The following is a 25,226-nucleotide window of genomic DNA, read 5'->3' on the forward strand; positions in this document are numbered from 1 at the left end:
GAAACTCATTGAAATTATAGTAGCGAAGTCTATGCAATGAGAGGGAGGGGAGAAGTTTTGCCAATCTTTACTTTAGAAGAAGAAGATATTGGATTTCTATCCTGCCCTATACTCTGAATGTCAGAGTAGTCACAATCTCCTTTATCTTCTCCTGCCACCCCACAACAGACACCCTGTGAGGCAGGTGGGGCTGAGAGAGCTCTGACAGAAGCTGCCCTTTCAAGGACAACTCCTACGAGAGCTATGGCTGACCCAAGGTCATTCCAGCAGCTGCAAGTGGGGAATCAAACCCAAGGAGGAGCGGGGAATCAAACCCGGTTCTCCCAGATAAGAGTCTGCACACTTAACCATTACATCAAGTTGGCTCTCCACAGATACTGCCCAATAGGTGCTCATGATACTTGCACAGCCGTATTCATGCAGAAATCTCAGTGCTTTTCACAATGGATATAACTATCCAATAGAAGTAAAACACTTCTCCAATATGATGCTTAGTTCATAGTTTTTGCAATTGTGACACATAGAGTACGATCACACTTGGAATTTGCCCCGGAGGTCTCTCAGCTCTGAAAATGAAATTCAACTAATACATAAATCATGTTGCCTGTCTCTTTAAAAGTTCATTAATGACAGTCATGAGAGAGGGTGCACGTGTGTGATTTGGTGTGTGATTTGGACCTGGTGTGTGATCTGGACCTGGAATGCAATGATGAGGGTTAACCTTTGTCAGTACATGATAATCATACAATCTCAGTGATACCAAGTGGGAGTCAAGTTCACCTTTAAGACCAACAAAGTCTTAAAGGTGAACTTGACTCCTACTTTGTTCTACTGCATCAGACCAACACGGCTGCCCACTTGGATCAATCTCAGTGATAATTAAGCCACATATAGCTCAGGCAACACCACCAGAAAAGTCTTCCTGGCTCTCTCTACACTCCACAAATATTTATACCAACTTTATTCTACAATACCCAGGCTATTTTGAATCTGGAGTGCAGATACTCACAGCTTCCCCAGGCTGTCCTCCGGCACCTGGCATGCCATCTGAACCCTGTGGGGAAAAAAGAAAGAAAGCAGAATAAGAGCTTCCCCCAGGTACTTTGCAGTGTCCCTCTCAGCCGCTTCAACATGAGTTAGAGCCCTGTTGACTATGCCAAATTCCTGAGAGCCAGCTTGGTGTAGTGGTTAAGAGTGGCAGACTCTAATCTGGAGAACGGGTTTGATTCCCCACTCGGCCTCCACATGAAGCCTGCTGGGTAACCTTGAGCCAGTCACACTCCTCTCAGAAATCTCTCAGCCCCACCTGCCTGACAGGGTGTTTGTTGAAAGGAGAGGAAGAGAAGGTGATTATAAGCAGGGGTGGAATTCTAGCAGGAGCTCCTTTGCATATTAGGCCACACACACCCCTGATGTAGCCAATCCATCAAGAACTTATGAGGCTCTTTTTTTGTAAGCTCTCGGAGGATTGGCTGCATCAGGGGGTGTGGCCTAATATGCAAAGGAGCTCCTGCTAGAATTCTATCCCTGATTATAAGCCACTCTGAGGTAGTGAAAAACCAGTTTAAAAAAACAACTCCTATTCCTTCTTCCAAAATACACCTACCACTGGGGATCCCTCAAAGTGTAATTTGGTTTCCAAGAGATGCTGGGGAGAACAACATGGATTCCCAGTGCTGGGGAAAGAGGCAAATACTTCAGGCTGTTTCCCTGATTAAAAACAAACAAAACACTGATCCCCTCAGGGTGACTTAGCCCCAGCAGGGAAGAGAAACAGGTATATTATGGGTAAGAGAAACAGGTATATTATGGTATATTTTTCTCTGCTGAGGCTATGGGAACCCTGGATGGGGCCTTCTCATTCAGGAACATGGCCGGGGGGAGGAGAGAGTTAACTCTTCTTATACTCAGTCTATATCATTCCTTCACCTTCGGGAGTTGCTTTTTTGAGGCAAATATTGCTAGGCCCTTGGAGGAGGAAAATACCTGAAAAAACCAATCATGCCACAGAAGTGGTTGTGTAACCTCTATCCTAGTGGTAAAGACCAACTATTCACTACTTGTCTCCTACAAATTCCCCTCTATTTCTGAGTGAATTAGTGCTGCCCGCATTTCATTTCTAGATGCTATGGGTCAGTGGCCGTCAGAGGCCCTCAGCCTTTCCAACCGAGCTGCAAGCATGCGACAGGAAGTTACACGGCTTAAGAGTCATGTGATGGGAAGAGGGGTGCAGAGTTATGACCACATTGCCTTCAAGGCTAAGGCCATGGATAGCAGCCCAAGAGAGCCCCAAATGGACACTGCAAGTTGAACACCAGGCAGTGAACCACAGTGAGGAATGAAGTCATAGTGAGTGTCAGAGCTGCAGAAGGGTCCTCTTGACTGATGAGTAACCTTGCTTTCGCTTCCTCTCAGCAGGATTGCAAGCAGAGAGAGGAGGCATGGTGCTCTGGCTCTGTATGCATGCAGATTTTCCCAAAGAGGATTTTTAAAAATAGTGGTTCTATAGAGATCAATTTTGCACTAGGGCTTGTTCCGGTTGGAGAGTCCTTTTGCTCTTGGCGCTTCTCTCTGACCGATTTCGCACTCAGCTTACCCCGCTCTCCCGTTTGTCTTCTCTGCGCAGCATCCGTTGGATTTCTCACTATCTGCACCGGAGTTACAGAAAGTGTCGTGGCTTTTGCACAGCAAACGGAAACTGGTTTTTAGCAGTTTCCATTTGCTGCATGGAAGCCGTGATGCTTCCTGTAGCTCCGGCACAGATAGTGGGAAATCCAATGGATGCCGCGCAGAGAAGACGAACGGGAGAGCAGGGTAAACTGAGTGCGAAATTGGTCTCTGTTTTTGCACAAGCTGCCCCGGAGCTGCGAGTTGGTGCACCACTTTTTCCGCAGCAAGTGAGATCCTCTTGCAAGCAGTTTCTGCTTGCTGCGGAAAAACCATGCGCCAACTCGCAGCTCCGGGGCAGTTTGTGCGAAAACGGAGAGAAGCACCGGGAGCAAAAGGGCTCTCCACCTGGAACAAGCACTAGCGTGAAATCTGTCAGAGTTTGGCAGGTAGGAATATGCAACCCACCTCGGGTACTGAGCCATTGGGTTGAGGACAACTGCTGTGGATGACAGCCACCCCAAGCAGTTATAACATATTAAGAGGAGTATTTCCTGTTTTGTTTCTAAACATTTCAGGGATCCTTTCCACAATGACTCATCCGTTAAGGATCACTTATCTACCGTGGGGCCTCTGTAAATTACAAAGGATTCTGGGTCACAGGACCAAAAGAGATGCAATGAAGATCACAGATTCCCATAAGTCTGGGGGTAAAGTAAAATGCACATCCAGGACAGGATCCAGACCTACAGTTCACACAAGGCTTCTGTTGCCTCTACACTGTGCAGAGGAAGATACTGAGAATGGTTAACTGTGTTTCCAGCCTCTTACGGATAATTTTTTTTTTAATTTTAATGTTCTCATTCTCCTAATATCGAACTATAATCGTTCTGGCTGGTGTAATTAAATTCAGAGCAATTTCAGTGTCTTTCTAGGGAATAATGCTCTTTTGCATAGCCTAAGAAAAATGAGCCCTTGAAAGATAATGGCCTAACCTGTACGTAAGTAAAACTGCTCCTGTTTATCTCTTCCCACTCATCCCGGCTTGGAATTAATGCTTACCTTCGCTCCATTCTCACCAGGAGCTCCAGGTGGGCCTGGCTTCCCTACTTCTCCCTGTAAGAGATAAAGTGAGCGGTAAAGAGAGATGCCACCATGGATAAATAGCATTAGATGGTACCATGAATAGATGGGCTAACTTACTTTGTGCCCCTTCTCCCCAGGAAGTCCTGGAAGTCCATCAAAGCCTCGGTCACCCTATTAGTAAGAAACATGCAATATAAGCCCCAACAAAAAACCCTCAGCCTTACAGCCAGAAGAACAATCCATATTCCAGGGTGGGGGGAAACGCCACCATCCTCATATTTAATTTTCGTTCTTCACACGGAGAGCTGACATTAATCTGTATAAACATCATCATTAAAAGCAATTCTCTTTGTGATGTTTTACAAACAGGTGCCATGAAAATTTCTCTGGGTCTGGATTAACAGAGGCATAACATCCAAATCGCGTCATAGTCCTGCTTGTACACTGCATTGGTCAGGCCACACCTGGAGTATTGTGTACGGTTCTGGAGGCCTCACTCCACGAAGGACGTGGATAGAATGGAGCAGCTGCAGAGGAGAGCGACGAGGATGATCAGGGGCCTGGAGACAAGAAACTCCATGAGGAAAGGCTGAGGAATTTGGGAATGTTCAATCTGGAGAAGAGCAGGTTGAGGGGGAACATGATTGCTCTCTTGAAGTATCTGAAGGGCTGTCACTTAGAGAAGGGGCAGGGAGCTGTTCCTGTTGGCAGCAGAGGATAGAACTTGCAAGAATGGGCTTAAGTTAAGGGTGGGAAGGTACCGCCTGGATATTAGGAAAAACCTTTTAATAGTAAGAGATGTTCAACGGTGGAATCAGCTAGCTGGGGAGGTGCTGAGCTTCCCCTCACTGGCAGTCTTTAAGCAGTGGCTGAATCCTTTCAGGAATACTCTACGCCAGGGGTGGCCAACAGTAGCTCTCCAGATGTTGTTTGCCTACAACTCCCAGCACCCCAGCCATTGGCCATGCTGGCTGGGGCTGATGGGAGTTGTAGGCAAAAAAAAACATCTGGAGAGCTACTGTTGGCCACCCCTGCTCTATGCTGATCCTGCATTGAGCAGGGGGTTGGACTAGATGGCCCTCATGGCCCCTTCCAACTCTATGATTTTGTGATTCTAGGATCTCCTGACTATAATGGACCACTCACAGGAAGTTGCGGTTTGCTTTGTTTTATCAAAGATTTCAGGTTTTCACGGCTGGTAACATCATTAGGGTTTGTAGAATCTTTCGGGATCAAGTGCCGTGTTCTACTGGAGAAAGTTTTCCTTCCAGACGTTTCGTTCTCAGCTGCGGAGAACATCCTCAGTGGCGTTGCAGCCGGAGCAGGCGCTCAGACCTTCTTGGCTGCTGTGCATTGAGTGGGGCCAGGGCTGCTGGAGAGCTGCTATTTCTAGGCTGGAAACGTCTGGAAGGAAAACTTTCTCCAGTAGAACACGGCACTTGATCCCGAAAGATTCTACAAACCCTAATGATTGCTTTGTTTTGCTGTCAAGTCCTAGCAGACTTATGGTGACCCCTCATGAGGTTTTCAAGCCAGGAGATCAGAGGTAGAATTCTAACAGGAGCTCATTTGCATATGAGGCCACACACCCCTGTAGCCAATCCTCCAAAAGCTTACAAAAAAAGAGCCTTATAAGCTCTTGGAGGATTGGCTACATCAGGGGTGTGTGGCCTAATATGCAAAGGAGCTCCTGCTAGAATTCCACCCTTGCAGGAGATGGAGGAAGTTTGCCATTGCCTGCCTTCACATAACAACCCTGGACTTCTTTAGTAGTCTCCTGTCCAAGCACTAACCAGGGCTGACAGAACTCAGCTTCCAAAAATCGGATGAGATCAGGCTAGCCTGGGCTACGTAGGTCAGGGCAGAAAGTTCTGCAGCAAGCTCTAACGAACTGGGGGTGCAGGGTGGTGTTTGTCATGAGCACACATGAAGCTGCCTTATACTGAATCAGATCATCCATCCATCAAGGTCAGTATTCTCTATTCCAACTGGCAGCAGCTCCCCAGGGTCACAGAGGCAGAGGTCTTTCACATCATCTACTGCCTGGTCCTTTTAACTGGAGATCATAGAATCATAGAGCTGGAAGGGATCTCCAGGGTCATCTAGTCCAACCTCCTGCACAATGCAGGAAACTCACAAATGCTCACAGGATCTTCATTGCTGACGGCCATCTAGCCTCCAAGGAAGGAGAGCCCTCCACCTCCTGAGGAAGCCTGTTCCATCGAGGAACCACATTTTACTAATGTTGAGCTGGAAACTCTTTTGATTTAATTTCAACCCATTGGTTCTGGTTCTACCTTCTGGGGCCACAGAAAACAATTCCACCCTGTCCTCTGTAAGACAGCCCTTCAAGTACTTGAAGATGGTGATCATATCACCTCTCAGCCGCCCCCTCTCCAGGCTAAACAGGCCCAGCTCCTTCAACCTTTCTTCATAGAACTTGGTCTCCAGAACCCTCACCATCTTCGTCACCCTTCTCTGGACCCGTTCCAGCTTGTCTATATCCTTCTTAAAATGTGGTGCCCAAAACTGAACACAATACTCCAGGTGAGGTCTTACCAGAGCAGAGTAAAGCGAAACCATCACTTCACGTGGTCTGAACACTATACTCCTATTGATACAGCCCAAAATTGCATTTGCCTTTTTAGCCACTGCATCACACTCTTAACTCATGCTGGGGACTGAACCTGGGACCTTCTGCATGCAAAGCAGAGGCTCTTCCACTGAGCCACAGCCCCTCAACTCATGTTCATCTCCCCGACTTTTAAGGTTTTAGGAAACTGAGCTAGCCCTTAAATCAAAATTCAAAGAACCTTGAAAACAGGGATCTTAGGTATTCCCCGAGCTAATCCAAAAGCCTTAGGGGAAGGGTTTCCTCTCATTTCAAAGGCAACTGAATACCAGAAGCTGAGGGGGGGGGGGGACTGGGGGGGGAAGCAGAGAATGCTTGTTGCCTTCTATAACAGCACCCGCCTCACGGTCCCACTGGATCGCTTCTATGTGCTGTTTATGGCTACCCCAGCCCCTCTTTCTCCTCAGTTCTTCCTAATATAACCTTTACCTCAGGAATATAAAACTCAGGGGGTGGGTATGATATGGATTTCACTATCTTAGTCTCTTCGGGGTATTTGTTTTGATTTTGCTTTCAGATGTATATATAATTCACTTCGTAGGGGACCACAGCAGCTTTGACAGTTATCCCAAAAATATAGGCACCAGAGAACTTTAATGTAAACCATAGATATTTATTTTAAACACAAAGTTTTAAACTGGAGATATGGGTGATATATACACGGGCTATAAAGTATCTCACGTAGTTAACAAGTTGCTCAGTCACTTCAGGCTTTATAATGTCTTTCTTTTTCCTAGGTCTCTCAGGTTCACAGTTCCTCTATATAATACACTCTCCACCACTACTATAGGCTGGCCTCTTGGGTATACTGTGCCAAGTCTCTCAAGTCGACTGGAGCCTCTACTCCCAGCCCTTCTTACTTCCAGACCCATATATATTCCCTCAACCACCTCTCTAGATCTTAAGAGATGTATATAAGTGTCTGTGACCATTCAGGTCTTCACAGTGACTCTTCTGTTGTCACACACACAGCCCCTTGGCTGCTTTTATAGAGCTAGCAGTCAGCTTTGCTTCTCATGAAGACTCTCCACAGCTACTGCCCCAGCTCCTTCTCAAAGACCAACTCTCTCAGACTCTGCCAGGCACCAACTCTCTCTGGCTCTGTCAGGCACTAACTCTCTCCGGCACTGTCAGGCACTAACTGACTGCCTCAGCCATTAGCTGTCTATCTCACCACATTGAGAGTTCCGAGCACTCTGGCCCCCACCCTCAGGTCACCTGACGCAGGCTCTGTGCATCTTCAGTTTTCTGTTTAACCCATACCTTACTGTCACACCTTCAAACTCCGCTTTTGGGCTTCCTGGATGTGGCCACTAGTGGAAATAGAGTGCTGGACAAGATGGACCCTGGGGAGTAATCCAGCACAGTTCTCCTTATGTCCCTACACAGGTCCTTGGGAGCAGCACTTTTGATCCAAAACTTGGTCAAAACGAAGAGGCACACTTTCAGTTTCATGTGGTTTGCATACCTGTCTGATGCAAAATTCTATCCCCATTAATATTTGCAAAAGAAAAAAAAAAGAAACTTGCAAACCTCTGACTCAGCCCTACCAGTATGACTAGTAGCACACGGTCATGGCACTGAAGAAAGCCCCAAATTAGGTATCTCCAGGGGTGGAATTCTAGCTGGAGCTCCTTTGCATATTCGGCCACACACCCCTGATGTAGCCAATCCTCCAAGAGCTTATAAGGCCCTTTTTTGTAAGCTCTAGGAGGATTGGCTACATCAGGGCTGTGTGGCCTAATATGCAAAGGAGCTCCTGTTAGAATTCCACCCCTGGGTATCTCAGAACAGTGTCTCCCTCTCGCATTGATTCCACCTGAGGGCTAGTGTGGTATAGAGAGTCATAGGGTGATTACAGACCAGCACTTTGGGCAGTCTTAGAGACAGCTCTGAAATCGACCCAAAAAATCCTTCCACACACAAACATCTGCCAACCGTCCCTGTCTGGCACGCACCTTGTCCTCTGTCCTCCACAGGCCGGCTCTTCTTCTTCTTCAAAAAGCTACCACTTCTAAAGTGGTAGCAAATTTTTGAGCCAACAGCCGGTTGCCCCTGCAGCGCCTGGAAGCAGCAGGGCAGATGTGAAGTGCCTTGGTGGTGTGAAACTGCCAAGCTGCCCCAAGCCACTCCTGGCTTTTTTTTCTTTTCTTTTTTTTGTAAAACCTAACCAGAGTGCTTGAGCACATGAGTGCATAAGTGCTTGACCCTTCAGGGGAGAAAAAGAGCAGTCTGGCTTCTGAGGCGACTCCCTGTCTGAATGTGCCAAGCCACCTTGCAGACAGGATGGGGCCACCTCGCCGGGGAGCTTGTGGAGGCTTCGCGATGGCTCTTTTTCAGCTGGCCCAATTTGGGACGCCTCCTAACTGCCCCAAACTGCCTGTCTGTTATCACCCATAGTGTAGGACTAGAACCTGGAACAACCAGGTTTGAATCCCTCCCTCAAAGCCCATCACAATCTCTCAGCCTAACCTAACCTCACAAATTATATGAAGACGAGAGAAGCGACTGATGAAAACTCCTCCCCTGCCACAAATTTTGTTAATCTTTAAGGAGCTCCTGGAGTCTTGCTCTTTCCTGCTGCTATAGACAGATTAACACAACTACTCGTCTTGATCTATCTCCAAGTTATAATGATAGATGGACTCACATTCTAGCTGTATCTGAAGAAGCGAGCAGTGCTTCCCCTGCCACAAATTTTGCTAGTATTTGAAGTGCTACTGGACTTTAGCTCTTTTCTACTGCTACACTAACACGCTTTACCTGACTTTTAAGGTTTATCTATCTCCAATATATAATGATAGATGGACTCACATTCTAGCTGTATCTGAAGAAGGGAGCAGTGACTAACAGAAGCTCATTCCCTGCCAGAAATTTTGTTAGTCTTTATGGTACTACTGGGCTCTCGTTCTTTTCTAACCTCACAAAGTTGTTGTAAGGATTAATTGGATGGGGGGAGAGAGACAGGCTATGTCCCTGATCAAGGAGAAAAGCAGGATATAAATACAATGAGCAATGATGATCTAGAGACCTTTGGTCCAGTCTCCCCTGGCAATCCTCTGGCACCATCAGCTCCGGAGCGACCCTGTTGAGAAAGGGAAAAGGTGAAAGTCGGGAATGAGACATGGGGGAGCATTGGTCATCCATGGATGGGAGAGGGGCAACAACGCCTACCCGCTTGCCAGTTTTTCCGGGGGGACCAACTGGCCCGATTATCCCAGAGGGGCCCTACAAAAAGAAAAGAAAATAAGATTACATTTATCATTTTTAAAAAAAAAAAATTACAAATGTTGTACCTATCAGAGTGAATGACTCAGCATGCCTGGATATTGGAGGGTGTGTGTGCACGTCTCTCTTAAGTGTGTATAGGTGTCATCTCCTTGAATGGGATACCTCTCTTTGTCGTAAACTGAGAGCTGCCCTTTGACACCCCCCCCCTTCTCCCTTTGTCTTTTCACTTTCTTTACATGGCCTTCCACGGAGTCACGTGTCTCTGCAGGTATCTCCTGTAGAAACAATGCCCTCAAACTTACATAAATACAATGTTCGAGAAGCTGACCATTTGTCATAGGGAAAGAACTCTTTAAATTAGGCTTCTTTCTCTTCTTCCGACTGCAATCTGAATGTGAACTGAATCTACTTGAAAAATATAAGTTTTTACCCTTTTGTGATATACTTCTTGGGAGACTTATTTACTGCACTCAGTATCACACTCCTACAACCGGGCAAAATTCTGCTGTATTAACCTGTTGTTGTTATTTAGATTTGCCAATTGCCCCATCCTGGCTGGCTGGCTATAAATGAGGATCTTGAGCAATTTGAAATGTTGATATACAACTATAAACTGTCTGCATCCTTGAAATCAGAAGGAGCACCAATATTCACCTGCCAGAAGGTCCTTAAAAGAAGATCTGTTATAGGTCACTCTGCCTGACCAAGTGCGGCAGGTGGCATCCACATAGGGTTGCCAACTTCCAGGTGGACCAAAAAAGGATCACAGAAGTAGGTAAGGGGTGGAATTCTAGCAGGAGCTCCTTTGCATATTAGGCCACACACCCCTGATGTAGCCAATCCTCCAAGAGCTTACGAAAAAGAGTCTTGAAAGCTCTTGGAGGATTGGCTACATCAGGGAGGTGTGGCCTAATATGCAAGGGAGCTCCTGCTAGAATTCCACCCTTGGTAAGGACAAACAATAGCCATGACCAGAAATAACTAAGCAAACAAAAAAACAAATTACAATTCTATTGCTCAATCTTAGTCTTCATACAGATCCCAGTTCAAAATTCTGTTGTTAAAAAAACCTTTATAAGAATTCATAAGAAGTCCTCACTACGTCTCAAGTGCATCTAGTTTTAAATAAAGGAGGTCTTCCTTTCCGTTCTTCTTCCAGCTCTTCCTCTAAAGTGTTTGTGCAGTCCAAACCTTAAATAAAGCTCATGTAGATTTTGAAATGATGTGATGTCCTCATTGATTTTATAAATATAGGCATGCACCTGGGAAAATAAGCCTCTGACGGTATTGTCACCTAAATACCTAAATATTGTCACTGTTTCTTCTATGTCTTTATCAAAGAGGCACCGTCGAAAGTCCATCTCATTCCAAGTAGGACAGACTGAGATGGATTACTAGAATTGTAATGTGCATATTTTTACTTAGTTATTTCTGGCCATGGCTATTGCTTGTCCTAACCTCCAGGGGGCTGGAGATCTTTTGCAATTATAACTGAGCCCCAGAGTACAGAGATCATTTCCCCTGGAGAAAACTGTTCCTTTGGGGGTGGACTTTATGGTATTATAGTCCAGGGGTGGCCAATGCTAGCTCGCCAGATGTTTTCTGCCTACAACTCCCATCAGCCCCAGCCAGCATGGCCAATGGCTGGGGCTGATGGGAGTTGTAGGCAAAAACATCTGGAGAGCTACCGTTGGCCACCCCTGTGATAGTCCACTGAGGTCCCTGCCCTCCCTCGACCCCCACCCTCCCTAGGTTCTATGGCCAAGATCTCCAGGGCTGTCCCAAATTGGAGATGGCAACCCTACGCCAGAGGGATTTCTCTGTTGTGGCTTTCCCCTCATTTCTGTTCCATTGCTCAGAGAGACTCAGCAGGCTAAGTGGCTCCCTTGTATTCTGAAGGCTGATCGAGATCTTTAGAGAGGATCAAAAACTTGTAATTTTTTATTGAAGCTGGCTTTTTATGAGTTGGGCTTGTGCTTTACTTCGTTCTTGTTTTAAAATTCTATTTTTGTCAACGTTTGGATATTTTTAATCTTTTTTCTGTTGTGGAGGATTGATTTGATTTGATTGATTTGATTTATATCCCGCCCTCCCTGCCGAAGCAGGCTCAAGGGGACTCACAATGCATAACTGAACTACAATAAAAAACATTTAAGTTAAAACATTCGTTGAAAGCAATTTAAAACAATTTGGTGCTAATTGTAATACAGTTTGAAGATGGCAGAGCCCCGTGGCACACAGTGTTAAAGCTGCAGTACTGCAGTCCTAAGCTCTGCTCACGACCTGAGTTCGATCCCCGGCAGAAGCTGGGTTTTCAGGTATCCGGCTCCAGGTTGACTCAGCCTTCCATCCTTCCGAGGTCGGTAAAATGAGTACCCAGCTTGCTGGGGGGAAAGTGTAGATGACTGGGGAAGACAATGGCAAACCACCCCGTAAGAAGTCCGCCGTGAAAACGTTGTGAAAGCAATGTCACATCAAAGTCGGGGACGACTGGTGCTTGCACAGGGGATCTTTCCTTTTCCCTTAAAGATGTCAGTGGGGTTAAAGATGGGAGGGGAGTGGGTCTGGCCTTTAAATGGGTTATGAAAATAAACAGAAAAAGGCCTGTAAGATTAAAATGGTTAAGTGAATCTGAGGATTTCAAGCCAGAAATGAAATGAAGAGGAAGAACTTCCTGTCTCTTGACAGGGTTACAGCCAGGTTCAAATTGCACCAGGGAATAGAGATTTGTTCATTTTGTTTAAAGAATATTTTGCTGTGTTGGGAGAGAGGAATGAAATCCCAGAGGCTACATTCCAAATTGGCGTCTTCCTGGTAAAGTGTTCAGACTTTTCTCTTCATCCACCCACCTGTGGTCCCGCATCACCTGCGTCTCCTTTCAATCCCGGATTCCCCGGCAGACCCTACAAAAATAATATTTAATCCTTCCATAAGTCTCTCCATCAAAAACAGAACAATACATGGATATTCCAAGAGGGGGGTATCACTGCCTTTCCAGATGAAAGCTGGTCAGGGCCCAACCAGTTGTTATGTTATGCACTAAACATCTGACATTTAGAACAGGATAGCTCTGCCCTCTTCCTCTGTAAGTGGGAGTAAAATTTACCTTGTATGAGATTATTGCTGAAGGGGCCAGTGACTCAAGGCAGAAGAAGAAGAGATTTATACCCTGCCCTTCACTACCTGAAGGACTGGATAAACATATGGAGCAGAGGTCTATCAGTGACTATTAGCCACAGGGTATTGATTGTCTGGGGCAAGTGACGGTCTGTATTCTTGGTGCTTGTGGGGGGCAACAGTGGGAGGGCTTCTAGTGCCCTGGCCCTACTGATGGACCTCCTGATGGCGCTTGGTTTTTTTGGCCACTGTGTGACAGTGTTGGATTGGATGGGCCATTGGCCTGATCCAACATGGCTTCTCTTATGTTCTCTTATGTAGTCTCAGAACATTTTACAATCTGATTTCCCTGCCCCTCCCCACAACAGACACCCTGTGAGGTAGGTGGAGCTGAGAGAGCTCTGACAGAAACTGTTCTTGAGAGGAACAGCTCTGTGAGAACTTGTGGCTGACTCAAGGTCACATCTGCAGGTGCATGTGGAAGAATGGGGAATCAAACCTGGTTCTCCCAAATAAGAGTTCACACACTTAACCACTACACCAAACTGGCTCTCATCTGTTTGCAGACAAACAGTTCTAGGTTCAATCCCCAAGACCTCCATTTAAAAGGATCAGGCAAGATGTGATGTGGAAGACCTCCACCTAAGACCCTGGAGAGCCACTGTTTCAGAGGACCAAGGTTCTGACTCCATATAAGGCAGCTTCCAGTGACATCACAATGCTAGATATTTCCCCGGCCCTTATTACTGGTTGCTGATGGCAGGGGGCAGTGCAAATACCACTGTGATGTCACATGAGATAAGCGGGTTTGGAGAGGGAGGCATGAGCTACATATGCAGCAGCTGTTTTCAGCATTGGACAAATTTCTACAACTCATTTGGACATCACCACCCCAAGGTAAAGAGCACACAAACCTAAGGAGGCGTGGACAATGGCAAATGCCCCTCCATTTGCCCTAGAAGAGGGAGAAACGGCAACATGCCTTGTCCAATATTTCCCCCATGGCTTGTTTTCTAACACTCAAAAACCCAACTACTGTAATGTATAGCTGCAGTGGTTAAGTGTATAGGTGTAGTTAATGTATAGGTGTAGTGGTTAAGTGTGCGGACTCTTATCTGGGAGAACCAGGTTTGATTCCTCACTCCTCCACTTGCACCTGCTGGAATGGCCTTGGATCAGCCATAGCTCTGGCAGAGGTTGTCCTTGAAAGGGCACCTGCTGTGAGAGCCCTCTCAGCCTCACCCACCTCGCAGGGTGTTTGTTGTGGGGGAGGAAGGGAAAGGAGATTGTGAGCCGTTCTGAGACTCTGAGATTCGGAGTGGAGGGTGGGATATAAATTCAATATCTTCTTCTTCTTCCTGAGAGCAAGCCACATTCTGTTGAGACTAGGGTTCAGGTCTGTTCAGAATAGGATTCTGAATAGATCTGCTTATGTTTTCCCTCTTAGTTATCATTGCCCTCTACCAATTCCCTCCCCCCACACACACACACACATATACACACATCGCAGACACCCAGCACTATCTGATCACAGAAAAAAAATACTTCATGAGACATTTGAAATAATAGTGGCTACTCACCAGTGGCCCTGGCCGGCCCGTAAGACCCATCGCACCAGGGGGGCCCTTCATCGCCAGCTGAAGAGAGAAACATACAAGGATGAGTCCCCAGGAAAGGAAGGACTTAACCAAATTCACAGGGAGAGGCAGAGTAAGAAAGGTGGGTTGTGGAGAGGCTGCTCTAGAGGCCTCAAGTGGAGATCAGACAAGTAAACAGAAACTAGAGAGTCTGTGAAAGGATGCTAGATTTTATTTCTCCTCCATTGCTGTCATTAGTGCAGTGTACTAGTTAGCGCATCACACTAAGCTGAGGGGTGACCAAACTGTGGCTCAGAAGTCACATGTGGCTCTTTCATACATGTGGCTCTCAAAGCCCCCACCGCCCTGTCAGTCACCTTGGAGTAGGCATTTGTCTCTTTAAATCACTTCTCCAAGCCAAGCCAGCCAGCAGCTTGGAGAATGCATTTAAAGTTGCTTTCATTCCACCTCTACCTCCCTCCACCCCCATCTATTTGCCTCCCTCCCTTTCTCCCTCATCTTGCAACTCTCAAACATCTGACATTCATGTCTTACAACTGTCAAACATCTGATGTTTATTCTTGCGGCTCTTATGTTAAGCAAGTTTGACCACCTCTGCACTAGGATAGGGGTGACTTGGGTTTGAATTAGGGATGCTGGAACACCAAACGGTTTGGCTTGTGCCCTGGTCTCCAGTTGCAAACAGTGACCTGATTTTTTTCAGCAACCAGTTCAATAGTTTGTCTGTTTGTGGGTGTTTGACAGGTTCCTTCCAAGCCATGCAGTGCAGGACAATGCAGTTGGCTTTTCACACCCGCATGTTCGCACATGGCCCTGCTGAGGTCTGCTGCCTTCCCATCTTGGCTGCATAACTGGTCTGCTCAGCAGGCGATCGTTTAAATCGACAAGTAGATCATGCACAAACCATATAAATCCAGCATCGATAAATGCTGTGGTTTAATAAAATCCTACCCCTTGGTGTCCATCGTGATGCCAATGGCTGCTCACCAGCTTGAACCAACATGGTCTTTGTGCATACTGATTTGGCAGGCATTCACAACTGCTCGCCAGGAACAGATCAAGCAATCAGCTCACAGTTGACTGCTATCCTCTAATGCAGTTAAGTTCAACTGTCCAACAAATTCACAGAGAAATTAGCAGCATCCCTTTCAGCTGTGAGAACCCCAATAGCAGCAGGTCGATTCCTGCGTGTTATCAAACATGCTCAGCATCGTTCTAGTCTGAGCTGAAGTGCCAAAGGAAGAAAGGAGCCTCCCACTTAATTTATAGGTTATGCAATGTGTTGTGTGTGTGTGTGTGAAAACAGTCTAGTGCCCAGTCTCCAAGGTCAAAAGAATAAGGTATCCCCTGCATTCCAACACCAGGTGCCTATTGCAAAAAGAATATCTCTTACTCCTCAAAGTGCATTTAATCCCTTCCTGCCTGAAGCTGTCACAAAGCAATCTGGGCACAGAGGCAGAAAGTTGTGGTTCACCACTAGTCTCCTCGAATTACAGTTGTCTTCTGTGATGTGCCTCTACAAATGCGCATGAAAGCTTATATCCAGAATTAAACGTTGTTGGTCTTAAAGATGCCACTGGACTCAAACTTTGTCCTACCTAGCAGGGTTGTTGCTGGGAGGATAAAATGGAAGGAGAAGAACAATTTTATAAGGCATCGGAGGAGGGGGAAGCAGGATTGCTGTTGTTCAGTCGCACAGTCGAGATCGACTCTTTGCAACCCCATGGACCATGTCACGCCAGGCCCTCCTGACTTCCACCATCCTCCGAAGTCCACTCAAATTCATGCTAGTTACATCAGTAATACTGTCCAGCCATCTCATCTTTTGCCATCCTCTTCTTCTTTTGCCTTCTATTTTCCCAGATATTAAGGGGTAAATAAACAAACATCCATTGAATATGTGAATGGACAGACTCAGTCCTGGAACACAGATCTATTAGGTTGGGGTAGACTGAGTAGATTCAGTTCCCTCACAGGTTACATTAAAATAACAATGCTCTACCTGCTTATGAGTCAGGTGGTATCAAGAAAAATTCCAAAACTCTGATGTTTATGTCATGACTACACACAAATCTAACCTATGCAGCCGTAGTAGATATCACAAACAGATTGGGGGTGGGGAGAGGAAAAATTCTAACCATGACAGTTTGTATAACGAAAATTTTTATATTATGGCAGCAGATAAAATATCTTCCCAAATAAAAGGAATGGAAAATCATAATTATCAGTGTACGTTTCGGAAGTAATGGTTTTCTGTCTTGTCATATTTCTAGTGCAGTATTATATCTGATAAAAATGAGAAAACTAGATCTTGTGTTTACAATTTAAGAAACACTTCAGACCACTATAAATGGTTCAATCTAATTTTAGTTCACTGTTGCAATATTTTATAGATACATCTTGTTAACCTAGTACTTGGCACCCATACAAATATTTACAAGTGTTGTTTACTGTATATCTGCGTAACATGTTGAATTCATGTTTAATGTATGTAATTTACCATTCAAATGAATTGAATTTTAAAGTAGCAACCATACTTACATCTAAGAAGGAATATTTCTCCAGACCAATTTGACTAGCACCCTTAGAGGGAATTTCCCACCCTCCTTCTTCTATATCATTTGAATTGTCTCACTTTAAAAACTATGTGGATTGCTTTTTATTAACCTTAATTATTAATCTTATTAATTAGCTGAAACAGAGTTTGTTAGTCTTTTTCTGGTGCCTTATTTTGTTTTCATGAATATTGTCTGAGTTTACAGCTTTGTTTCTATGGAGGCTGCCCTCTAGATACATCTGAGGCTAAAATGCAGATGTCTTTTGTTAGCCTTTTTTCTAACTGGACAGGGATTTGAGAGTATGAGGACATATTAAAACTGCAAGTGTAGTGCTCTGTCACAGATGAATGTTGGAGATTTCAAAAGTTCTTCTATTAGAACCCTAAGTTTCAAACTGTATTCTGGGGAGGGGGGGGTGGGGATGGGAAACCCAGAAGGTCAATAAAAGAGCAGAAGGTTCAATGAGAGACAGTTGACAATTGCTGCTGAATATCCTGTGCAACAGCCAACCACAGGAAGTGCTCGGTATGTCTAAGGCAGTGGTCTTCAACTAGGGTTCCCATTTGCCCCACTCCCGTCAAGGGTTCCTCTGATTTTCGGGTCTCCAACCTGCCAGCACAGAGATGGTTAGTGGGTTGTTAATTTTATTTTTTCAAAATTATGTCTAAGGGCCTCACAACCCTGTCCTGGATGGCCTAAGTCAGGAGGAGTCCCCAACCACTGGGTCATGGACCGGTACCAGTCCGTGGCCTGTTAGCAACCGGGCCGTGAGTTGTAAAATTATTTCATTATATATTACAGTGTAATAATAATAATAATAATAATATGATGGCACTGGATTTATATCCTGCCCTCCACTCAGAATTAGGGGTGTGCATTCGGTTCAGCTGAACCGAACAGACCGCCGAATACCCCCTGATTCGGAATTATACTTCTGTATAATTCTGAATCCAATTAGAAGACACTATATGGGAGCTGTATATGGCTCCCCGTCTATACGGGGCGTATACGGAACTCAATGTAAAAGGCGGGAAAGGAGCTTCTGCAGTCTCAGGGAAGCTACTTGCCTCCTTTCCCACCTTTGGAAGCCTTTTCCCGCCTCTCCCATAGCCTCCCTGGGATCAGGGAGGGAGTGGGGGGGAGAGAGGAGTCCCAGCAGTCAATCCGAAGCATGCATTCGCAAAATGCATTGCAAATGCATGCTTTGCAGGGCTGTTGTATAGCTGATGGCTGGGCTAATCCCCAGCCATCAGCAACATTGTCATTCTTTTGTTTACTTGGGTAACCAAGTAAACACTGTTCTCTGGTCAATCACAGAGCAGTGGTATTTTTTGAAACTGCTCTGTGTAGGGCCAGAGAACCTTTTAAAGGAGTCTGCCTGGCTGGACTCCATTCTATTGCTGCTGTGTTAGTGTGAGGGAGAGATTGTGCTGTGCTGGCCCTTGGCTTCAGCTGCTGCTGCTCTCTCTCAGCCTTGCCTTACCTGCCTGGAGAAGACATCTAAGGTAAGACAGTCTTGGGGTTCTTGTTTTTATTTTAGTTAGGATAAAAATAAAAGGACTTTTTAAGACTCAGAGTCCCTTTACTTATCCAGATTTGGGTGGGTGGGTAGCTTATTTGGGGTTAGAGTTAGGTGGTTCTGCTGGGAGTAGGGGCCTGGGGTGGGGGGATTTTTTTACCAATTTGCCTATATCTTACTTTAGTGAGAGGACTTTTAAAAGTGTAGTGTCCTTTTACTTTTCCTGATTTGGGTGGCTTGGATTTCTTGGGGTTAGAGTGAAGGGGTTTTTTTGGGGGGGGGGAGGGGTTGGTTAAGTTCCTGTATTGTTAAAAGTCAAGTTTTTTACTGTTTTAAAAGGATTCTGTGTTTGATTTCTTGCTGCTATGTTGTGCTTCTGTTGTTCCTTTTCTCTTCTGGTTCTGGTTCTTGGGGAGGGGGCTGTTTGGCCTTATCTTTATTGTTAAAAAGTTCAGTTTTTTAACAGTTGAGTGTTGGCCTTTTCTCAGTTGGATTTGTTTGGATCTGTTGTTGTTGGTTTTGCATCCTGTCCTGTTGTCCCTTTTCCTGGTTCTGGTTTTTGGGGGTTTTTTTTTTGGGGGGGGGGGGGTGTTGACTGATTTGGCCTGAGGTTTTTTATTGGTAAAAGTTGAGTTTTTTAACAGTTGAGTTTGTTGGCCTTTTCTCAGTTGGGTTTGTTTGTATCTGTTGCTGTTGGTTTTGGATCCTGTCCTGTTGTCCCTTTTCCTGGTTCTGGGGGTTTTTTTTTGGGGGGGGGAGGTTTAAAAAGTTTCTTTCTGTCACGTTTTGGGGTTTTTTAATTACCTCTGGTTGGTGTGAGGGGGTTGGTGTGTGGGCTGGGTCACTTTCATGTTTTTATAGAGCTATTTTTGGAGTCTGAGGGTTCTTTTGGTTTGGATAGGGACACTAAATAGGCTGCCCCACTAATAAGGGTGTTTTTAGGGATTGTGTTTTTTGAAATTAAAAAAAAAATTAATCCAGTTTAGGGCTTTATCTTTTTTCAAAATTCAACTAGGCTAGATAGGGGCAATTTTAAAAGATTTTAGGTTTCTCATAAAAGGCAGCGTGACTACTAGGCCACATCAGGCTCCTTTTTAAAGAGACTAGGGTTGCAGTGCATCTTGTTTTCAGCCACTGAAAGTCGGTGCATCCTTAGATTTCCATAAGGTAAACCACAGCTTCTCTCTAGTTATAAGGGACACCTGATTTCTAGTTTGCAAGGAAATCCGGTTTGTCCCAGGATCTAGTTAGGAGAAGGTAGCCTTTTAAAAACTGTAGCCAGGTAGGGGCAGGATCACCTAGTCTCCTAAACTTTACCATACTACTACCCCAACCCAAAGAACGACAGGTTAGGGACCAAAAAAACAAACAAGTTTTGTTGGGAGGGTTTTTAAAAAGAAGTCAGGGCACCTGTTGGTTCAGGGTACAGTGTAGTGAGTTAGGTTTGTTAAAAAGCCCACTCTCAGTTCAGGTTGGGTGAGATTGGCCAAGGGTGACATGAGTGAGAGGCAGCAGAAGAGGGGCCCTGGGAGCAAGACCAAGGAGAAGACTAGAGGGGTGGAGGGGAGGGGAAGGACCCAGTCCCCCCCCCACACCTGTGCATAGGGCCACTCCACAGTCACCTTCCAGCACTCTGACCTCTGGCCGGAGTGTGATGAAGAAGGCCCGCCTTGGGCCCTTCATCGAGGCTGCTGCTGGGGCGCCCCCATCAGAGGTGCCATTAGCTGCTGGCACTGAGCAGGGGTCTGCTGCTCGGGCAATCTCTCCTCCAACTGATGTTGATCAGCCTCAGCAACTGGAGGAGGGGCAGCAAGAGCAGCCCTCCTTGGAGATGAGTTTTGGGGACAGTTTTCTGTCCAAAATGATTACCCCAAGGAAGGTGCAGAGTGTCGTGCAGGAGCTGGAGGAGAAGCTGGTTGAGGAGGACCAGCCGCTTTCTTTGGTTCCTTCGGGCACCAGCAGTCCTTCAGGGGATGGCCAGGACAGGAGGCAACATGGGGTGGAGGGGGAAAAAATGGAGACATACGAGGTGCCTCCATCTCCACCCACTTCCCCCCCCCCGGTGGTCAGCCCCTCCTGCCACCCTGAGACACTATGTGTCTGCCCCGAGCACCTCATAGGAGGTGGCTCCGGACACCCAAGCTGCTGATCAGCTTGGGCATCCATACGCTTCTGAAGTCTGGAAGCATTTCTGACTTACAGAGGATCCACGCTATGTGCAGTGCCAGCTGTGCAGGTCCCAGATTAGTTGTGGGTGGGACCCTGTCCACCTGACTCCGGGGGGGATGCAGAACCACCTGTGGAAGCACCACCAGGCAGTGCTTCTTAAGGGGGAGAAGCAGGCTGGTGCTGGGGTGCCCAAGCAGCCAACACCACCCAGCCAGGAGTTCCGTCCCACCATGACTACCTCTAGAGCTCTCCAGGAGAGTTCCGTGACAGGGCAGGGACGCCAGGCATCTCTGCCTGAGATGTTTGGTGGGGGTGGCACCTGTGTGCCAAGAGGGGGAATCAGGTACGGCAGGAGGGTGATCACCTGGAACCTTGCCAGGTTGGTCGCCCATGGGCTTCCATTTTCAGTGGTCGAGAATCCTGGGGTGCTAGGGTTGCTCGAGTAGCTGGTGCCCTGGTACAAAGTTCTTGCTAGAACCACCGTTAGCAGGACCATTGTGCGATCTATTTTCAGGGCGACAAGATCTGTGGTGAAGGAGGATTTCTCCCGTGCTGCCGGTGGGACTGTTCATTTCATCTCAGATATCTGGAGCTCCCAACATGCGTTCGAGGGGTATCTCTCCCTGACTGAGCATTGGTGACAACCCAGTGAGCTGCAGGGTGGGGGTGGCAGTAGTGGCAGGTGGGGTCAGGGCTGCCAGGCCGGCTATCACTGGGCCTTGCTGCACGCCGAAGCAGTCGACGCACTGCACACGGCAGACACTCTCGGAGCCATCCTCTCATGGCAGTTACAGGGCTGGGTAGGCAGAGACATCGCCATGGGCTTCGTGGTGACTGATGGTGGCTCCAACATCAAGGCGGCTGTCCAGCATCAGGGCCTAAAACGCCTTCCTTGCGTGGCCCACCTTCTCTACCTCATGGTTAAGGACGCATTGGGCCAGACGAAAAGCCAGGATCGTCGGTATCTAGCTGTGACCCTTGACTATCGACTTCTGCTCCAGAAGTGTCGGCACATCACGGGTCACTTCTCACGCAGCAATATGGACTCATATCTGCTGCATGAGAAACAGACACCGACAAGCATGCCAGGGCACTGCCTGATCGGTGACGTCTGCACATGCTGGAACTCCATCTGTGCCATGCTGGAGCACATGGTGGAGCAGAGAGAAGCCCTGGATGCCTTTGTCTTTCAGATGAGGGTCTTTCGGGATGAGAACCCCAAGAGGATTGGGTGGTAATTTCTCAGACTGTGGAGGTTCTTGGGCCCTTGAGGACCTGGCCTCATTTCTAGTGCCAGCTCAAGGCCGTGCAGACGTTCTTCCAGCGGTGCGCGCCCTGGCTGTTAGGCTGCAGGAAGGGCTTGAGGCCTGCTTTCAGACTTTCACCCAGGATAAGGTCTACATGATGGTGACCATGTTAGACCCACGCCTTAAGGGCACGATCGCTGAGCGGGCCAATGAGCTCGTTCGCTGGCAAGACGAGCTCTCCCAGAAGGTCGAGCACTGCAGAGTCAGGGCGGGCCCAGTGCCCATAGCAGAGGAGGAGAGGGGTGGAAGCAGCTCATCTGCCACTTCCACTGCTGTTCATCCCCAACCTCCCTGGCTAAGCAGTGTTTTCCACCAGACTCACACCAAGAAGAGTGCCAAGATGACACTCATCGGTTCGTTGGCCCTTCTGGGAGCATTAGGCCTCTGAGAACAGAGACGAGTGCTGCGATGGTGAGGGACTATCTTTCAGAGCCCAACGAGTTGCAGGAAATGTCTCCTTTGGACTACTGGGTTGCGAAGGAGGTGGTCTGGCTGGCCCTCTCCTCCATGGCCAAGGCGTTCCTCTCATGCCCACCGACGAGCGTGCAAAGCGAGCGCATCTTTTCACATATGGGCGACATTGTCTGCCCACATCGCAATTGCCTGCAACCCGGGACAGTTGAGCAGTTGGTCTTCCTGAAGGTCAACTTGCCTCTGTTCAGCTCCCCAAACATAGACTTTGAGAGTGAATGAAGTGAGCACCTATTTGTGCTTGCATTCTCTCTTGGTCCGCGCTTGGAAGGTGGTGGTAAAACGTTCTCCCACTAAATATAGACTAGAGTCCAAAGACAGCCCAAAAACTCACTCACAAATTGATTGGCAGTGCACCCCCCCCACCTCTCATCCATCCCCAAACCAAAAGTGAATGCTGATTTAAAATCTGCAAAGCAATCCAAATTTCCCCAGTCCACATCCACACAAGCCTAATAATACTGAAAGGGCCATTGCAGTCCCCACTATAACCGACAGCACCCACAGGCCCAGCCAGGATAACCCAGTTGTTTTTTTTTCAGGGGCAGGAGGAAGGAAGAGGGAGGTGCCAGTGAGGATGACAGGCAGCCAGCAGCCATACCAATGCTGAGGTCCCTCTAATGGGACAGTGATAGCTGGTGTGTTGCTGCTGAGCTGAGAGAGAAGGAATGGTTCCCTTCCTCTCACACAATCTGAGGCCCTCCCAGTGATCTTCCTCATTTGGGGTGCAACTATGGCTCACCTCCTCGTGGTGCACCCTGGGCAACACAAAAGAGCCTGCACCAGCCAACCATCCATCACTCAAGGTAAATCTAATGCTTTTTGCTTTGTGTCAGATACAGAATGATATGGAGCTAGGTGTGGTTCACCGCTTCTCTTGTTTGAGAGTTGTGTTGTTTGGGGCAGGGCTGGAAAGCTGGCATCTGTAGATTGCGCATTCCGTGGCAGGGAAGCTGGCATCTGGGTGAGACACCCAGAACCATCATGCCTGTTGTGCTTGGCCAGCTCTCCCCGTGTTGTTTGGGGCAGGGCTGGAGAGCTGGCATCTGGATTTGCTGCAGCCAGGTCTGCAGAGCAGACCTTGAGCAGATTGTGTTTTGTGTGGCAGTGACTTGGCAACTGGGTTTATATTGGTTCCAGGCCAGCAGGCTTCATAGAGTAGATAGATGGATGTAGTGCATTTGGGTCCTATAGAGATTCTCTGGTGTGAAGTTAGGTTTGGCTTTGGATACCCCAGGAATTGGACCCCCTGGTCCAATTTTTTTTGGCCTTGTGGGTTTTGTGTGGGACAGTGCCCTGAAGCTGCACAGCAGTTTGGGGGACTCTCCTCAAAACCCCCTGCTCCCCAGAGTCACTTTTTCCACGATAATTACCATGGGGGAAGTGGCTCTAATTGGTTTTTTTCTCACCATTGGGAACAGTGTTCCTTTTGGGGTGCCCTCAGACGGGTGCAGTCTTTTTGGGCCAGGGGGTTGCATGTGGGGGAGTCCCCTTAAGCTGCCCTGCAGTTTTGGGGCCTCTCCCTCAAACCCCCCTCTGGCCAGAGCCACTTTTCCCACAGCAATTATAGTGGAGGAAGTGGCAATAGGCCTTTTGGGGAGCCCAACGACAGGGACCCCTGGTGGGATAGGGGCACCCTCTTTGGGTGCCCCTGAAATGGGAACCCCTGGCCCAATCTTTTTGGAACTTGGGGGTTTCGTAGGGGAGAGTCCCCTCCAGGTCCTCTGCAAATCTCAAACCCCTTCCCTCTAGGTGGCTTCCAATATACCCTATTTTGTTATCAAAGATTTCAGGTTTTCACGGCTGGTAACATCATTAGGGTTTGTAGAATCTTTCGGGATCAAGTGCCATGTTCTACTGGAGAAAGTTTTCCTTCCAGACGTTTCGTTCTCAGCTGCGGAGAACATCCTCAGTGGCGTTGCATCTGGAGCAGGCGCTCAGACCTTCTTGGCTGCTGTGCATTGAGTGGGCTCAATGCACAGCAGCCAAGAAGATATTGGATTTATATCCTGCCCTCCACTCCGAAGAGTCTCAGAGCGGCTCACAATCTCCTTTACCTTCCTCCCCCACAACAGACACCCTGTGAGGTGGGTGGGGCTGGAGAGGGCTTTCACAGCAGCTGCCCTTTCAAGGACAACCTCTGCCAGAGCTATGGCTGACCCAAGGCCATGCTAGCAGGTGCAAGTGGAGGAGTGGGGAATCAAACCCGGTTCTCCCAGATAAGAGACCGCACACTTAACCACTACACCAAACTGGCTCTCCGGTCTGAGCGCCTGCTCCGGCTGCAACGCCACTGAGGATGTTCTCCGCAGCTGAGAACGAAACTTCTGGAAGGAAAACTTTCTCCAGTAGAACACGGCACTTGATCCCGAAAGATTCTACAAATACCCTATTTTGCCTTTGATTTCAATGGCCCATAGGGTATAATGGGGCCATATATTCGGAAATAGCCATATATCTCCAGTATATATGGCTGTTCCGAATACTGGCATTCAGATATATACGGTATTCCGAATATTTTATCCCCGCATATTTCCAAATCCGATTAATTCCGAATTATTTTTTTTTTGCACACCCTTACTCATAATCTCAGTCTCAGAGCAGTTTACAATCTCCTTTACCTTCCTCCCCCACAACAGACACTCTGTAATGCAGATGGGGCTGAGACAGCTCTCCCAGAAGCTGCCCTTTCAAGGACAACTCTGTGAGAGCTAGGCCTGACACAAGGCCATTCCAGCAGGTGCAACTGGAGGAATGAGGAATCAAACCTATTTCTCCCAGATAAGAGTTCGCACACTTAACCACTACACCAAACTAATGAAAATAAAGTGCACAATTATATCATCCAGAAACCATCCCCCCCCCCACCCCCTCCGGTCTGTGGAAAAAATGTTCACAAAACCGGTCCCTGGTGCCAAAAAGGTTGGGGAC

At 47.3% G+C, this 25,226-nt stretch overlaps 1 protein-coding gene across 1 annotated transcript in view; it reads right to left on the minus strand.

Moving 5' to 3' along the window:
- Positions 1 to 25,226, minus strand: part of COL5A3 (collagen type V alpha 3 chain) — a 241,941-nt gene that overhangs the window by 126,779 nt on the left and 89,936 nt on the right. Inside the window, exons 14-20 of the mRNA XM_060253306.1 lie at positions 14,254 to 14,310; positions 12,406 to 12,459; positions 9,500 to 9,553; positions 9,357 to 9,410; positions 3,811 to 3,864; positions 3,670 to 3,723; positions 1,010 to 1,054 (exon numbers count right to left, since the gene is read on the minus strand). Coding sequence (XP_060109289.1) covers positions 1,010 to 1,054; positions 3,670 to 3,723; positions 3,811 to 3,864; positions 9,357 to 9,410; positions 9,500 to 9,553; positions 12,406 to 12,459; positions 14,254 to 14,310 — 372 coding nt within the window. The remainder of the gene's footprint in view (positions 1 to 1,009; positions 1,055 to 3,669; positions 3,724 to 3,810; positions 3,865 to 9,356; positions 9,411 to 9,499; positions 9,554 to 12,405; positions 12,460 to 14,253; positions 14,311 to 25,226) is intronic.

Source organism: Heteronotia binoei, chromosome 13, assembly GCF_032191835.1.
Source record: "Heteronotia binoei isolate CCM8104 ecotype False Entrance Well chromosome 13, APGP_CSIRO_Hbin_v1, whole genome shotgun sequence".
NCBI lineage: Eukaryota > Metazoa > Chordata > Lepidosauria > Squamata > Gekkonidae > Heteronotia > Heteronotia binoei.